Source organism: Caretta caretta, chromosome 1, assembly GCF_965140235.1.
Source record: "Caretta caretta isolate rCarCar2 chromosome 1, rCarCar1.hap1, whole genome shotgun sequence".
NCBI classification, from domain to species: Eukaryota; Metazoa; Chordata; order Testudines; family Cheloniidae; genus Caretta; species Caretta caretta.
This window is the reverse complement of record NC_134206.1, coordinates 108,111,806-108,130,845: the sequence shown is the minus strand read 5'-3', so window position 1 is coordinate 108,130,845 and position 19,040 is coordinate 108,111,806. Positions and strand designations below refer to the sequence as shown.

At 38.0% G+C, this 19,040-nt stretch overlaps 1 protein-coding gene across 13 annotated transcripts in view; it reads right to left on the bottom strand.

Moving 5' to 3' along the window:
• Positions 1-11,624: 11,624 nt before the first annotated feature.
• Positions 11,625-19,040, bottom strand: part of MYO16 (myosin XVI) — a 602,174-nt gene continuing 594,758 nt past the window's right edge. For 12 of the 13 annotated variants that reach the window (XM_075129766.1, XM_048854910.2, XM_075129771.1 and 9 more), the window contains one exon: positions 11,625-12,446. In XM_075129766.1, coding sequence (XP_074985867.1) covers positions 12,213-12,446 — 234 coding nt within the window. In that variant the 3' untranslated portion in view covers positions 11,625-12,212. The remainder of the gene's footprint in view (positions 12,447-19,040) is intronic. The other variant, XM_075129773.1, reaches the window with a different exon arrangement.

Sequence of the window (19,040 nt, the reverse complement as noted above, 5' to 3'; positions counted from 1 at the left end):
GGGTGAGGTAACATCTTTTACTGGGCCAACTTCTCTGTCACCAACAGAAGCTGGTCCAATAAAAGATATTACCTCACCTGCCTTGTCTCTCCTTTAAAAGGTGTCATGCTCAATCTTCATGCCCATTCAATCTTTGAACTCGCTGGTGAGACTTCCAGTCAGGGATGACCATTGTGAAGGATTTTTAAACAGGTGTGTGGACTGAAATTACTAACCCATCTCACGTAGACCTCCAAGCAGCCAGGAAATTGTATTAATATATGCCGATGTATTTGCAGAATTGAATGTGATGACAAAGAGTGTATATCGCACATTTCAGAAATGTTAGTCTCAAATATGTGTGGCTAGTTCAGAAACGAGCATTTCTCCACCTTGCACTGAAAATACTGGTTCCTGAAGAGGCTACTTCAATATCAGAAAGAAATGGGAACAAACTTTGTCAATCTTTCCCACAGCTTGTTGGGGTCAAGTGACTAACTCTGAGAACTCATTATTACCTCTACTGAAAGAACTTCTCTTGCATCTAATGAACAGTTAACTCATCACAGATTCCTCATTTAAATGCAAAGAAGAGACTCCTACACATGATCTTATGGATCTGGGGTATTTACAACTGGAATGGGTCAGTCAGTAATGCAGAAGTTACTACTTTTCTTTTGATGATTGCCGTTAACTTTGTGTAACATCTATCCTGCATTTTGAATATCTCTGTGGTCTGGGTGGTTTTTTACTTTTCTTTTCTTTTTTAAATTGTCTTCCCCCTGACAGAAAGTATTTAGTTATTGATCAGAGCTTTATTCTTCATAAATTAAATTATATTCTGCAAAGGTGGTGAGCTGGGCTTTGTTGGTTCAGTATCTATGGAGAAAAATACTAATTCCTTTGGTTTGGTTTCTTAAACAAATAATTGAGCCCAAGAAATCCTGTCCCTTCCATTCCACCCCATCCCCAAAATATGTGGTGACTGGAAGCGTATTTCCATACTCCTACTTCCCTTATGCTATTCATACTCTAACAATATTAATGACATTTTGAGGAGTCCACTGAATATGCTCAGTGACTCCCAGGCTCTTCCTGACAACAGGAGAAGCAGCTCCAGGAACAGTGGCTATTAGTAATTTATGAATCTGAGTGCCATAAAATGTTAGAATGCATTATTGGCCTGTTATAAGGAAATCTCCCTCAGTTCCCGGCTGACCAGGATGCTCTGTCACCCTAATCACAGTAAGGAGAAATAGAAATTTTTCAGCAGAACTGGAAAACTAAATCTTTGTCCTTATTTTATTCTTGACCTTTGAGGAAAAACGCCCATAGATGTCAGTGTGAATTGCTCACCATGAAGCAATCTGTTTATCCAAATGTAGGATTAATGTGTTCGTAAAAACTCACTTTCTGGTTTTCATTTTCTTTTCACCTTCACTTCCAATTAATGAGTTGTAATCTTTTGGCATCAGTATAAAATGGAACAGAAGACCTGTCTTTGTCTCATTATTTTGCTGCCATGAAGAAGGTACTATACAATGGAAAATGATTTTCCATCTCTCAGTTGGATTGGTCATTGTTTACTGGAGGCTGTTCTGTAACACGGTGACCATCTGTTGGTAAGCAGTGAAAACACTTAATCATGCAGGCTGTTACTGTTAAAATGCCATAATCACATCAATGATTGCTGCAAGGTATTAATATTAACTTTTCTCACTCACAATAATTACATCTTTAGAAGGCCAGTTCAGCTCTCAGTGGCACTGGTATAATTCCAGAGTAACTGCACTGAAATCAAAGGACAATCTGGATTTATAATGGTATAACTGTGGTCAGATGTTCATCCAGACATTTTATAACACAAGAATGTTGGGAAAGACTTTGTTTTGAATAAATTATTTTCCTCATAATATTCATGGTTCCAAATGATTTTTTTTATTACAGTTAATAATTCAAAAGAATTAACACAAAAGCTATTTCTATCACCACACAAGGGGTGGGTGTAGTTATTACGGGTGGTAAATATTCTAATTATTGAGCACTGTAGTTTAAAGAAGTGCACTTTATAATCACGGATACTAATTTTATTTTCACAACATTGTCTCATGTTTAAGCACATTCACTGGAGTTGTAGTAAAGGTATCCACATAAGAGACTGCCCACACTATCAAACCCCAGAATTATATCTGGATGTAATTCAAATAGAAATTCACATCAGTTCATCCTAAAGGATAAGCCTTAAAAGTAGCCATGTGATTACAACTGTATGTATTATTTTTTGTATAAAAGGAAGTGGTACCCTGAGGATGGACAGAGAGCAAGTGAAGGTCATTTTCTGTATCAGGGTGGGAAACCATTTCTAATTCAAGAAAACTTTTTGTATCATTTATTATGTCCATAGGCAACAATTACTTTACCCATTAAAAGGCTAAAGTCAGTTAATGATTTGATAAATTGCAGACAAGGGGAGGGGATGGGAAAGGCAGAAAAAGTGACTGGGGGAACCTCGTCTTTGGAAGAGTTGTAAGTACCTTCAGTGAGGTTCTGAGTGTCCTCAAATCCATTAGCTTCATTGAAGTTGTTCAGGACCTCCCAGAAGGGCACTCTGCACATTATAGGACTAGGCCCTGGGTCAGTGAAGTCACAAGTAGTGTACAATAGAAACATTTACTTTGAATTAGATTACTCTAATGTCAAACTTTTTGCATACATAGAGGCCAGGCCAGTTAAAAGTGAGATCATATTTTTCCAGGAATACTTGAACAGCCAGGGCCATCGGGTATCATTTTGCCAGATGCAAGCTACGTGTCTTTAGACTAGGGAAACAAACGGTTAATGTATTTAATATCATGACAACCGGTTTAGATCTCATACAGTTCCAAACAAAGCATTTCATGGTGTGACATTGCTATAGCTGAGGAATTGCATAACAAACAGTTTTATTTGATGAACAGACCATTTCCCCCCTTCCCACTCCCATTTGGGAGCTTTCCATGGACAAATCACAAATTCCCCAAATCTGTGCATGAGTCACTACTTTATTTGTATATTCGTTTGTCTAAATAAATTACAGCCTTTGGCAACTTAGCTCTTTGAATACTCGTTATTGACCAAGCGTGATTGGTCACTAGCATACTTATAGACGCGATTGGTGTGCAGTGATAGTTCCATACCACAGTTATCCACGTGTGCTGCTGTTGTCCACCTCATCCCACAGAGAGAGTGCCCAGTGGATTTGTGCAAGAAATTTAAAAGGATCATTTAAACTATTTTAAACCAATAATACAGCAACATGCTTTAATCAAAATGAAAATAGTGCTTAGCAAATATGCCCCAGAGAGATTAAAAATATTAATAAACCACACAGTATCAGCTCATTTGCATGACTATTGCACTCATTTCTTACACTATTGCTATACCCTAAAATAAATTATGATCGGAGATATTTGCTGTTGGAATTGTTAGATGATACCTAATCTGAAAATAGCAGTGCTAATGAGATTTACTCTACACTGTATGACATTTAGCTTTTCTCACATGATGATGTAATGTAACATAACATGAGTATGTGCCATGAAACCAAGGTCACAACTTAAAATATATTCTTCCTTTTGGCTTGGCTACTCATGATCAACTTGTAGAATACGTATCTAGTCCACTGCAAATTTGTGACCAAGAACCTAAAGATTTCAAAGTATCTTCATTTAATTCAGTGCCAGCAAAGCATATTAACCTGTTAACAATATCTGGATAATAGGTGTAATATGATTTAAAAAATAATTTACAGTCCTCAGAAATTTAACCTCGTTTCTTGTTTAGCTGCGGAAAGCATTTTTGCTTGAGAGATGTAGAATTCTGGATGGATTATTTTTATTATTATTGCTTTTTGACAGTTGACTAATATTTTTTCTTTTCATTTATGATTTTATTATCTTTTCTTATTATTTTTCCTTACAACATAACTGGTTGGTTAGGCAAGACTTGTTCATGTGGAAAGCGTTAGATGCCGGTTTTGTAGGCAATGGAACTTTCAGCAGGGGCTAAATCCTGAAGCTAGTGGGAGTGCTGCAAAAGCAAGGACTGGAGCATTTAGTCCAGTTTTCCAGGTGTGAATCAGTGTCTACATTACATGAATGAGCTCTAAACTGAAAATGTATAGAATTACCTGGTGTATGAAGGTGTGAGCTCCTACCTAAGACCCCTGGTGTCAGAAAAGTCCTTAGAATTCTCCTGTCTCAGTTGAACTAAATGCAAGTAGTTTTCATACTTCTCCACAACTGGTCAGAGAGTGACATTGTAATCTCCAGTGAGAGGAGACTGTTTGTTTTTCTAGGTGCATGGTGAGTGTCCATGGCAACTACTGAGGTCTGGGAAGGAAAATAGAATTATACAGAGGGGAAAAGCAGGCAACAAGAAAGAGCCTTTGGGCCTCATTTGAGATGAACTACTTGGGTCACTGCCAAAGGTAATGAATTCATTGACATAGGCTTTTACTAAGGATTGATAAGTGTGAGGGACAGGAAGCTCAGATCACAGTGTGGCCTCAATAGGTGAGTGTCCAATTTACTGATTATCTAATTTTCATTGTGTTCTGTTAAAATGCAAAAATAGGTCTAAGTCCATATTAAGGGCAAAGGCGCTGATCCTGCAAACACTTATGCATGAGTACATTTAACCCTCTGAGTATTCCAACTGTAGGAAATAAGACTATTTAGGGGAAGAAACTTGTTCAAGTGACTTATCAGATTGGAACCAGCAAGTCAGATTTTAGCGCCGCGCATCCCCCCATGAGGCTGCTTAGTGCAAAGCAGCCACAAAGCTGGGTTAGCTGACCAATCAAGGAGTCTGCCAGTGCAGGAGAATCCACAGGTAGTGTAGGGCTAGTGTAGCGGTCTCTATTTTATCCCAGCAAGTCCCCACCCCTCCCCCCCGAGTGGTCCTATGGAGGACATTCCTGGGGACAGAGGGTGTAGCTGGAGAATTGCTGTGTGAACCCTAGCGGCCAGAATTAGTACAAGGAATACACTTTCATTATTTTTTCTTCAGAAACTTTTCAGTTTTCTGATGTAAACTGTTTGTCCTGCCGACCAGTGCTGGGATTGGGCAATAACCATTTGTAGTCTTCACCACTATAAATAACACTGCATAGAAAATGCCAACGTTTTGGTTATGTGTGCAGTTAAATAGAAACAGAGATAAAGAAGATTAGAAAAACTGAATTAGCTATTGGACAAAATGTTTTTTCCTGGTACAATTTCAAGACTGGCTAATTTTAATGGAGCAATGATATAGTCTACATTGGTATGGCAGATAGTAAAACAAATTAGAATAAACAGTACAGTGAATGATAAACAGGGACAATAAATAAGACTTATAAAATGTATCATGATTATTGTGCTCTAGCTAATAGCTGGATAGACATTCATAAGAAGTCAGGAGGCCTTGGGTTTTAATTGGTGATATTTTAAAGGAAAAAGTCAAATGCTTCGAGAACAAACTAAAATAAATCCAATCACAGGATTATTTTCTTTGTTTACAGAAATGCCAACCCCTCCAATTCCCTTTAAAATTATGGAAACAAAACACTGATTTGTTCGTGAAACATCATATGAAAATAAGTTTTTGGGTCTCTTTGAAATATTTAATATTCCCTTGGATTTAAAGCATGGCATAGATTAATAGATTCAGAAATTATAAAGCCAAAAGGGAACATTGTGATTATTCAGTCTGACCTTCTGCATAACACAGGCCAAAGAAGTTCCTGTTTGAACTACCGTATCGTTTAAAAAAGCATCCAATATTTATTTAAAAATTTCTACTGATGGAGAATCCACTACAGCCCTTGGTAAATTGTTCCAGTGGTGAATTAGAACACACTGGTAAAAATATGGGCATTACACCTAGTCTAAATATGTCTAGATTCAAATTCCAGTCAGTCAATCGTGTTTTATCTTTATCTGTTAGATTGAAGACCCCTCTACTACCAAATTTCTGTTTCTCCATGTGGCTACTTATAGGCTGTGATCGAGTCACCCTTTAACCTTCACTTTGATATGCTAAAGAGATTGCGCTTCTTGAGTCTTTTAATGAGGCATGTTTTCCAATTCTTCTTCTCTGAACCCTCTCCAATTTACCAATATCCTTCTTGAACTGTGGAAACCAGAACTGGACAAAGTGTTCCAGTATCAGTGGCAGCAATACCAAATACAGGGGTAATATAATTCCCCCACTCCAAGTTGCTGTTCTATCCAAGGATCATACCAGCCCTTTTGACATCACCAAGAAAACATTCATTCATGGAGCCATTTGTGGTGTCACTAAAAGGCTTATCCACATGTGGAATGAAAGACAACTTATGCTAATGATCTATTTCTCACAATCACACGATAAACCAACAAGGGGATTTCTTTATTTCTTCTGAAAATCAATCCCCTGAATACACAAAGAACAGCAAAAATGGAAGAAAAAAATGTCTTCATACTCCCTTGAGTTTTGTTTGGATACTGTAAAATATTTAAGCTCAGATGGTGTTTTTCTCAAAAAAAGTATATATTATATAATGTGTGTGTATACACCTACACAGAAAGAGAGGGGGCAATGAAATATATTTAATACTGTTCTGGAACAGTTCTGTTCTGGAATTCTTTGCATCGGTCTGAGGATGTGGTAGAGATTCCCAAATGTGAGCCATTCTTTTTAGGTGACCAATCTGAGGAACTGTCCTAGATTGAGGTGTCATTAGAGGAGGTTTTGGAACAAACTGATCAACGAAACAGTAATAAGTCACCAGGACCAGATGGTATTCACCCAAGAGTTCTGAAGGCACTCAGATGTGAAATTGCAGGATTACTAACTGTCGTCTGTAACCTATCATTTAAATCAGCGTCTGTACCAAATGACTGGAGGATAGCTAATGTGATGCCGATTTTTAAAAAGGTGACCCCAGCAATTACAGGCCAATAAGCCTGACTTCAGTTCAGGCAAACTGGTTGAAACTATAGTAAAGAACAAAATTGTCAGACACATAGATGAACATAATTTGTTGGGGGAAGAGTCAATTTGTAAAGGGAAATCATGCCTCACCAATCTACTAGAATTCATTGAGGGGGTCAACAAGCATGTGAACAAGGGCGATCCAGTGGATATAGTGTATTTAGATTTTCAGAAAGCCTTTGACAAGGTCCCTCACCAAAGGCTCTTAAGCAAAGTAAGTAGTCATGGGATAAGAGGGAAGGTGCTCTCATGGATTGGTAACTGGTTAAAAGATAGGAAACAAACAAAGGGTAGGAATAAATGGTCAATTTTCAGAATGGAGAGAGGTAAATAGTGGTGTCCCCCAGGAGTCTGTACTGGGCCCAGTCCAATTCAACATATTCATAAATGATCTGGAAAAAGGGGTAAACAGTGAGGTGGCAAAATTTGCAGATGATACAAAACTACTCAAGATAGTTAAATCCGAGGCAGACTGTGAAGAGCTACAAAAGGATCTCTCAAAACTGGGTGACTGGGCAACAAAATGGTAGATAAAATTAAATGTTGATAAATGCAAAGTAGTGCACATTGGAAAACATAATCCCAACTACACATATACAATGAGGGGGTCTAAAATAGCTGTTACCACTCAAGAAAGATATCTTGGAGTCATTGTGGATAGTTCTCTAAAAACAGCCACTCAGTGTGCAGCGGCAGTCAAAAAAGGGAACACAATGTTGGGAATCACTAAGAAAGGGATAGACAATAAGACAGAAATATCATATTGCTGCTATATTAATCCATGGTATGCCCACATCTTGAATACTGTGTGCAAATGTGGTCGCCACAGCTCAAAAAAGATATATTGGAATTGGAAAAGGTTCAGAAAAGGGCAACAAAAATGATTAGGGGTATGGAATGGCTGCCGTATGAGGAGAGATTAATAAGACTGGGACTTTTCAGCTTGGAAAAGAGACGACTAAGGGAGGATATGATAGAGGTCTATAAAATCATGACTAGTGTGGAGAAAGTAAATAAGGAGGTGTTATTTACTCCTCATAACACAAGAACTAGGGGCCACCAAATGAAATGAATGGGCAGCAGGTTTAAAACAAACAAAAAGAAGTATTTTTTCACACAACGCACAGTCAACGTGTGGCACTCCTTGCCAGAGGATGTTGTGAAGGCCAAGACTATAACATGGTTAAAAAAAGAACTAGATAAATTAATGGAGGATAGGTCCATCAATGGCTATTAGCCAGGATGGGTAGAGATGCAGTTTGCCAGAAACTGGGACTGAGCGACAGGGGATGGATCACTTGACGATTACCTGTTCTGTTTATTCGCTCTGGGGCACCTAGCATTGGCCTGTCGGAAGACAGGATACTGGGGTAGATGGACCCAGTATGGCAATTTTTATGTTCTTATGACTCGTAGGTACAGAGTTTAATTATTGGAATTTAAGATTTAACAGGCAAATGAGAACTTATTTTTGGCTTCTCAGAACATTTCAGATATTAGCAAGCTTTATAGAGAGGAAAATAAGGTGATTATTGGGGACCTGAATACTGTTTAGAGCAGAATTAAAAACTACAGTGAATTTGGCTATTACTATCACTTCAGTACTATGCTACACTCTATTATGCTTTCTCAGCTAGTTAATGAAATTCTTTGTCCTACACACAAAAGACCTGCAATGTAATAAACTTATTAATGAACATTAGTCAACTTCTTTGAAGACATAAAAAGGATCACTGGCAAAGAAGGGAGAATTTAATTCACTTATTCAACAATAATGTTATTGTTTTGTAAAAAAAAATACCAAGTTTTAAAAGGCTTATCATTTCATGCTATACACAGTTCTTTTGGAAAGATTTGTGCATGTATTTTTCTGGACATCTACATCCAATTTTTAAAAGTGGAAACAGGGTATTGCTTTTAATCCATACTAGGACTCTAGCTTTAGAAAATAAAGAAGCACTGAATGCCATTTCATGAATAAAGAGGAATGGTCATAAGCTTTAAAAATTCTCTCATGCCAATAGGTTTTCCCCCCCATTATTTATTAACTTATGTATTTGTTTGTTTTCATTTACTCTTGTTGACTTTAGACCCATGCTGGGAACTTCATAAGCTGTAAAGCATGTGTCTAATTCTTAGCATTATGTACTGTACCAGTTGTCAATTTGCATGAAGTTCAGTTTGCGTAATTGTTTTATGTGTGAAACAATCAGGCACAATGTGGAGATAACTTGCTTTATTGCAGTATAAAGTGTATTTCAGATTGTTCACTGGAAACTGGCGGCACAAGAATGTTCACAGAGTTCAATCTATCCCTTTAGAATGTTGAACTCACAATGCTTTTTTTGTCTAAGCTACTTTGTAAAGTACAAGAGAGAACGACATACGCTCAAAAAACATTCTAATTGGCTGGTGCCTATTCCACAGGGGGGATTAGTTTACAAGCACCATACAGTTCTGCTAAAACTACTTTTCGACATTTCAAAATGTCAATAGTATGTTTTTCCAGCCCTGTAAACATATTTTGATCCATCATATAAACTTTAATATTAGTTTTAAGACACCTCTGGGGATGTGGTTATTTAAGCAATAAGACACGGTAGGGTGTGAATTATGGTCTAATAATTCCACACCAACTGCATTGTTAGGCATGAGGCCAAAGGCCACGGGACCACTGGACACAGTAGGTGTGAATTATTACCTTATAATTCACACTCTGGAGTATCTTAATGCAATTAGAGAAATCTTTTAAACATGTTTTTATTGCATTTTAAATGCATCGTCTGATAGCCTTCCAACATTAAAAGCTGTTCATTGTTGATACTGGGCTCACTATCAATCAAAATATCTCCATATTATTTGTGGTTTGTTTTGCACTTTTAGACTGTGGTTACATGCTTTAAGGAGGAACCCCAGAAGCTACCTTTCTGACTTCAGATCCTGAAAATGCAATCAAGAACCTTCCGCATCCAATAGAAATGCAGTAATATGCTTGTATTACCCTGTGTACAATAGCAGAATGATTACATCAGTTTTGTATCAATTTGTTAAATGTAACTGTATCAGTGAAACAGCTTATAATGCTAGGCTAGCATCTTTTCATTTTCCAGGCGCCGTATTAGCATGTTATAAAATTCTTCAAGGGTGAAGACTATTGCTTTGATCCCATCTCTGTTCTTTTAACAGAGATTGACCACAGCTCTAAGACAGCTTTTAGGTAGGTTTGTAGATGGGGTCGCATAGTTTATGTCCACCTAACACCATTTTGAATTACATTCAATAAATGTATTTTCCTGTCTAAGTTGACAGTATGGATAGAATTTCAGGCATAGGTATTTGAAGGACATATCAGAGGGGCAATAAGCCTTAGTAATTTGAGCATGGAAGCAAAAACCATGGATTTCTGCATTATAATCTTGGCTTTGGCATAATTGCTCTGTGGTTGCATGTCATTGCCACATCCCCTCATGAGCAACATCCTCAGTTGGGGTAAATAGGCCCAGCTAAGTATTACAGTATAGTCCACACAGAACTGGCCTAAGGGATAACTGCAGTCCCTTCCCTTACTTGATTATCCTGAATGTTTGAATCTCTAGTAATACAGAAGACATAGTTCTGCCTAGGCAGCTGGACAACAGGCTGGGGCTTAGGGCTACAATTTTAAGAGCTCCTCCCTAAAAAGCCCATACCAAACAAAAGCAAACATGGGATTGCATTTTAGCTTCTCAGCTAATCTGAAATTTCTGTCAAGTGGAGAGAAAAACATTTCCCCTCACAGCCAAATTAAAAACTGCTTGTCAAAACACCTCCAGCCAGAGACCAATGTTTAACTTAGCTTAAATTTTAAAATGTTAGTTTAAAATATATTTTAAAAAATATATACATCCCCTTTCCCCTATCTCCCTCATAGGATTGAAAAAGGCAGGCCAGCAGGAAGAGTGTCTCACATTAGCTCTAGATAGGCCAAGGACCTAAAGCAAGCAGCCCCTGACAAAATCCGTTTTTTATATATGTGCGTGTTGATATATAAATTATGCCATTTTAATGGCAAAGAAATATTTCAGAGACAGCCATACAGTAGCTGACTAGCTTCCAGCAGCATGTTATTCTCATATTAGTATCATTGCTCAGAGAACTCATGTCTTCCAACCAGAATCTCCAATTTATGAGACCATTTTATTACATGAAATCTAAGGTATAAATGAAACATGCTTTGTACCACTATAGGGACATAATCCTTTAATACACCCATCTCCATGAAGCCTTGTGGCTTAGATCAGTAAATCAAAGTTGTACTTTCATACCTAGTTACTATTATGTATCTTTCCACTGACTCCTGACCTTATATGCAATCAGCTATGAATTATAACCAGACGTAGAGTTTAAATGAGTACATCGTTTTTTTCACATAACCCAGGATGAAATAAGTTTCAAGATGAAATTAAGAGTCCACTCATTCAGAAACATAGGGGCATAATAAAGCAGAGCTCTCTAATTCTTGAATGTGAACAGCATTAACCATCACTGGCAAATGACAGTTTTGCAAGGGTTTCAAGATCTGACTCTAAGGTTGACATTGCCAGTGCTAGAACACCACCACAGTGCTGAAACTTTAAGTCCATTATTAAGGATAAACCATGAAAAAATAATACCAGTACTGTATTTATTACCTGTATTCTGAAGAAAGAACAACAGCACCAATTGCATAAAGTTGTAAAATACCAGTAATAAACATGTATATAATTATCATGTTTGCAATTCCAATAAAACACAGACATCTACAAAGAACTATTATGTATGTATAGGTGATATAATAAAACCGTTCATTGAGATACAAGAAACATCATATTATTGGATTATATAAAACAGCTGTACAGTGTGCACACAAACTTCCCCAATCTCTCCAAATTGTTTGCCAATTACGTCTTCCTATCCTCACTCACTTAACACAGAATTTGTTCATTGTCCATGGGAGAGCAGTAGGTAACTATCTTGTATTTTTAACCGATGTACTTATAGTGCAGTTTGTCCCCATATATAAAAAAGGAAATAAACACACATATATACACACACACGCACACACACAACAGATCTATGTCACTCCTGCTTCCTGTGCTCTTGAATGGATGCTTGTAGAGAATCCTGCACGCATTGCAGGGGCAGAAACCTGCTGACTCCGCAGATTGAAATCGTTAGATGGTTTTACTTCTAATACTCCACACACAAACCAATTGAAATCACATAGTGGTATCCCAGATCCCTGAAGACAGTCTGTTGCAGGGTGTATCTTCTGCCTTCTTCAGCAGAGTTGGCTTTTTACAGGGAGGTGGGGGAGGAGCTGTGATTCTTTGCTCGGTGTTGTGCAGGATTTTCTGCCAGTCTCCTCTCTCTTCACACAGCTTTCGCCTCCAGTCCAGGAGTTCCTGCAGCGCAGCGCTCTCGTTCTCTGACAGTCTGAGCTGGTGGATAACCTGTTAATGAGAAGGGCAAGAAAAGAAGAATGCATCTACAGTCAATTATATTGATAATGTAAAATCATAAAGCTTACACTGGATGCTTTTCAGTACAGGAACTCTTGGCCTGCTGCTAGATTCACAAAGAGATGTAAGTGCCTAACTACCTGCCACTTTAGGAATCTAAGTCCAACATTTAGAGATCCTCAAAACCTCCACTTAGCTGTAGCCAAACCCTGGAGATGCCTAAATTTCTGCCAGTGCACACACCTAAACCTTGGCAGACTTCACAAATTAAGCATTCCCTGCCTATCTTGCTTGCAGGGCCTGATCCAGCTGGCATGCTCTGAGCACAGCTAACCTGGACAAAAGGAAGAGTTAGTGCTGCTCCCCCACACCTCTTTTATTCAAAGGCCAATTGTTAGAACACTGTCCCAGGAAGGTAGAGACCAGGTTCAAATCCTCATGCTGCCTGATTTGGAGCAGGACTTGAACTCAGGTCTCCCATCCCCAGATGAGTTCTATGCGGTGTTCTGGGGTGGGCTCCATCGCTATCTCCTATTGAAGTTGTTCCACTTTGGGTAAAATGTATAAATAGTCATTGGACCAGGCAGAGAAAATGAGGCTGACTCTATAGCCTGGAGTGGAATTACCAGAGGTTTACATCAGTGGAAGTGAGTAGAATCAGGCCCCATGTGTTCTGTTGGTCTGTAAAGCACTCATGCACACATGGCATTGTACAAATAATGACTTTCAAAATATAGCCAGGAATTGGATTCATAATTGTTATTGTTATATTGAACGACCCTGTGCTCTGAGGTAACTACTCCCCACTATACAGATTCTATCAATTGTTGCTGAATACACACACACAGGAGCGGATTCAAAACTTATCCTCACATCATGAATGGAAATTCTAAAACTGTCCTTCAATGTGACCAAGCTCAGTCTTTCTAGATGGTCAGTAGCTGGCTACTGCTCTCATTTCATTGTATACCCAACTGAACAGATGGGTGGCACAGAACATTTGCTATACATAAAGCAAAACATCCTCAGACGTTTTGATGTATAGAACAGCCAGAGTCCCTCCTTTGACACCCCCCCAACAGTTTTAGGCTTAAACAAAGTTTAACATTTCAATGCATAACTGTTTTGTAGCTCATTGCTACCTAGATGCGATCTTTCACACTGATAAATTCTGGATGCTAAAGTTTTGTTAATCTGTTGTTTTACATCCTAGTGATGCTATTTACTGAGCCTGCTAAAAGGGGGTGAGGCGGTATCCGTTGGATTTGATTCAGGTAGCATCAAATACCACCAATCATTCTGGGTAAATTGGTGTCCCATCCTGATGTGAATCTATAGATTTACCAGTGAGTATGGAAAATGGTAGTTCTTCCTCCCCAAATGGCAAAGCATATCACCTTAGGACAAATTCAGCCTGTTGTAAACAATGTCCAACTCTCTATAAAATCACTTATAGCAAGGGCACCTTGATACGTAGGAAATGTACTGAGGTGATCTACTGGAGGTGAAGGTGATACTCTTCATGCTATATTTGAAATGGGAGAGACATCTGCCATCTCTCTTCTATTCGTAAGAAGTATATGTCTCTCCCAAAGACACTTCTCACCTTAAGCTTTAAGAATAGATATTTTACATTGGAAATAAAAGAAAAGACCTGCACTGGCATCTGCCTCCCAAGAGTGTCCAATTTGAGAGTTACAGAACTCAAGTTTGCATCCTGACACAGCGAGAAACTTTGAAAAAACACTGTATACATGATCCAGGAATACATGCAAAATATTTAGGCCTATCCACACTGGGAAATGGACCATATTTTTAAGCACTTCTCTTTAAAATGTTATCAGGCAATATAGCTGTGCTCACAGCAGTTCTTCTGTAGTCATGGCCCTCTGCAGCTGCCCAGGGAGCAGGATTTGCCCCTAATCATAGGTGCATGAAGAACTACATGTAATCTGCTTAGTTCCCTGGTGATCCGTAATACTACTTGTCATAGATACGTATTAGCCTTATAATCTCTCTCAATCATATTAGGCCTAAATCAGCTATAACTATAATATCAGTATGTCAAATCTCACAGATTTACTCAGTCCAACTCTTATGCGCATCAGCAAAATGTTTACTTGTCTATGACCTGTGTAAAGACCTCAGGATTTTGCCTATGCTTCATAACTAGGCTTGGCAGAATTAGATTGCAATTTTTTTTTTGGGACAGGTAATATTGATGCTTATGTTTAAGCATTTTTAATTTTATTATATATTTACATTTTCACAGTTGAACAAAATTATGGGTTTTAAGCTTTTTTTATTTTTATCTATTTAAATGTTCATCATTGTGGTAAATTATGAAGGGTCAGACCATATTTAGAGACAGTAGACACTGAGATATATAAAGTGAAAACTTTATAATGGTTTAAACACAAACTGTCAACTAGCATATGGACAAGAGTGATCCAGTGGCTATAGTGTATTTGGACTTTCAGAAAGCCTTTGACAAGGCCCTCACCAAAGGCTCTTAAAAAAGTAGGCAGTTATGGGATAAGAGAGAGAGAAGGTACACTCTTGGATCAGTATCTAGTTAAAAGATAGGAAATGGAGGGTAGGAATAAGTGGTCAGTTTTCAAAGTGGAGAGAGGTAAATAGAGGGGTTCCCCCAAGGATTTGTACTGAGACCAGTGTTTTTCAACATATTCATAAATGATCTGGGAAAAGGGGTAAACAGGGAGGTGGCAAAGTTTGCAGATGATACAAAATTACTCAAGATAGTTCAGGCCAAAGCTGACTATAAAGAGTTACAAAGGGATCTCACAAAACTGTGTGATTGGACAATAAAATGGCAGAAATTCAATGTTGACAATGCACATTGCAAAACATAATCCCAACTATACATACAAGATGATGGGGTCTAAATTAGCTGTTACTTCACAAGAAAGAGATCTGGGAGTCACTGTGGAAAGTTCTCTGAAAATATCTGCTCAATGTGCAGCAGCAGTCAAACAAGCTAACACAATGTTAGGAATCATTAGGAAAGGAATAGATAATAAAATAGAAAATATTGCTATGCCACCACATAAATCCATATTACGCCCACACCCTGAATACTGTGTGCTGTTGTGGTTGCCCCATCTCAAAAAAGATATACTAGAATTGGAAAAAGTTCGGAGAAAGGCAACAAAAATGATTGGGGTATGGAACAGCTTCCATATGAGGAAAGATTAAAAAAACTCAGACTGTTCATCTTAGAAAAGAGACAACCAAGCGGCGATGTGATAGAAGTCTATACAATTGTGAATGGTGTGGAAAAAGTGAATAAGGAAGTATTATTTATCCCTTCAAGTAACACATGAACCAAGGGTCACCCAATGCAATTTACAGGTTTAAAACAGACGTAAGAAAGTACTTCTTCACACAACACACAGTCAACCTGTGGATCTCATTGCCAGGAGATATTGTGAAGGTCAAAAGTATAAGTGGATTACAAAAAAGAAAATCAGATACGTTCGTGGATGATAGACCCATCAATGGCAACCTGCAACCCCATACTTTGAGTGTCCCTAAACTTCTGACTCCTAGAAGCTGTGACTGGACAACAGAGGAAGAATCACTCAATAAATTGCCTGGTTCTGTTCATTCTCACATGCAGCTGGCCCTGGCCACTGTCAGAAGACAGGATACTGGGCTAGGTGGACCATTGGTCTGATCCAGAATGGCCATTCTTATCATCTTGTGTTCTAACATCATATGTCAAAATATACAAAGTAAATATCCTTAAATTAAATTCTAATAAATTCTCGGCAGCATTTTTCTTTGCCTATCTGTAAATTTCAATGATCACCGAAAGAAATATTCTTTTAATCTGTTTGTGTGTTTGGTGAAATCAACGTTCACCAACATTTACTGACAAAAATCTAAGCCTTCCAAGTCTATTCATAACATTCTGAAAAAAAAAAAAAAAAAAAAAAAAGCAAACAACTACCTGGCTAAAGAGGAGCTTTCAACAACGTTTTTTTTAAAAGTTATGCCCTGTCCATGCTGGAAGACACTAGCCAGAACAGCAAAGTTACCCAAATTAACTAGAGGACATTTTAAATAACACTATAAACTCAATAAACATTTTGTCTCAGTGTTACAGATTATACCTTCCTCCACTCTCATATACTCCCGAAAACCAGCTAAAGATTGAATCCAGATGATTTACTGGAAAATAAAATGCTCAACATATATCATTAAAAGGATATTGCTGATCCCTTGAGGTACCCGAATTTACCTTCCATTTTCTGTGGGGTTGGGTGCATTCAGAGAAAAGAAGCACATTTTAAACTTGGTGTAGGTCATATAGATACAGGAGTTGGTATCACTGTAGCACAGGATTGGAAGTGATATTTACATAAGGACTAATTCCTATTGACGTTGATGGGCTTTGAATCATGGTCAAAACCCAAATTGACGAGACGGTACATTTTATTTTCTTTACTGTTACCATTCATATCTCTGAAGACAATAGCAAGCAGTTCTGCTATATCACCCAAGGTCCCCTTTTAAGGACTGAGGAAGGTAAAGAGGGCGCAAAGGCTTTTAAATCAGTGTTGAGCATAATGCTATAACTGGTGCTAGTACATTTGAGGAGGAAGTTGAATTAGAATGTCAGCTAAAAGCTTTCATTTAAAGAGCTTCAATAAATAAATAAAGTTGTACATAAGTGGTGAGAGTTAAATGTATTTAATGTCAAAGTGGATCCTTTAAAAACTCCTCCTAATGTGCTATCAGGTGTGTTAAAATTATTAAATTAGATGGCATTACTTTAATGAAATTTTCATCTTTGAAAGGTACATAGAAGTGTTTGAACTGAGAAGGCTTTGTTGCTATTCGGTAACTGAGAAACAAAGGCACACAGGTGCAGGGTGAAAAGTAAGTACAATCTGACTGCACAAAGAAATTGACAAATGCATCCTATTTATAGCATGTAGAAACTGTGGAAGCTTTAGGATACTGGCACCACCTGTGCCTGCTGTAGTTAATGCTGTGTCAGCATTTTCATTATACACCCCATTTTGCACTTTACAAAGGCCATAAACATTTGGTCCAGGTTGCAAACGGATATACATCTTTTTTATTTATTTATTTATTTATAACCAGAACTGGGGAAAAAAAATCTGTTTGGCCATTTAAAAATTGTACACGTAGCTTTCTCAAATCTTTAACCATTGGGAGACTGAAACATGTATACATCCACCCGTCTAAACAACCATTTGGCTAGTAGCCTGGAAAGTATTAGTATTTTAACTTGTATGGACAAACAAGCAATGCAATAGGAAGTAAGGAAAATACACAAGGAACATTAAATCTTTTTATGGATTCGTTAATATACTTAGATTTGGGTGAACAATTAAGAGAATAATCTAATGGATACATTTTCCTCTTTTCTGTTCATGAATTGACTTCTGAAAAGCTAACAATTTGCTCAAGTTCATTCATTTTATAAAGAGATTTACTGAACCATTTCTGTGAATGATTCTTAGCCGGTAGCATAACATTAAAAATGCAAGCTGTGCTTCTCAGTGATGACGGAATACATATTTCGCTAAGGACAAGCAGAGGAGGACATAGGGGATGGGTAAGACCTTATTATTGTGTCTAAATATAGAGCTTGTCATGAAAATTGAACTGAGAAAGCCTGGCGTATCTATTGGCAGGACAGAGACTGTACCAAGTTTAGACTGGGATTTTAAACAGGACCTAAGGAGTTAAGTACCCAACTCCCATTGAAACTCAATGCTCAATGGGAGTTTGGCAACCTAGTCTCTCGGGCCCTTTGTAAACCTACTTTGCATCTTAAGAGAGAGAGAGTTGGGGGTTAAGAGTGGGGATGTGTGTGTGTGTGGAGGGGGAAGGGTAGAGGAAGAGGAAAACAAGGATACTTACAGGCCTGGAGGGGGACTGTGTTAGGGAGACAAATGGCACATGAAGAGTGGGATCTAGGGGAAGGATTCCCAGTCCCTGAGTCCCAATCTTTTTGTCCATTAAAGTCTCCCTCTGCACTCTTGAGCTCAGTTCCCTTGGCAGTGCTGCCTCACTGGACAGCAGAGCCAAGACAGTAGTGCCATGAAGACCCTTTCAAGCATTCGTGCCCAGACTAGCGTGCAGCCCAAAAACTTTCAAGAAGCAGTGATAGTTGTGGCCAAGTCATCCACCAATGAGAAATCTTAACACAAGTCCAGTCTCTCTTATCTCACCGACTCATTACACACAAAGTAGAGGAAGAGGAAGGGTGATGAGTGACTGTGTTCCTATGACAGCAAAAAGGCCTTAATTAAGAATGACCAGAACTAGTGACTTGGTTCTGTCTATAATCATGATTAGCAGTTATAACAACACTTGATAGTTTATCTTAATTGTAATCTTCAAATGGTAGTCTACACACAAGACTTTAGTGAGTTTTAACTATGTGGAAGATTCTGTTATTCTATCATTAAGATCATTTGGAACAAAACAAAAATAATAAAAATGCCAATGAGGGCAAAAAATTTTCAAGGACCCGTTTAAATTTAATTTTAACTCAAGTAATTTAGAAATTTACATGTAAATTAT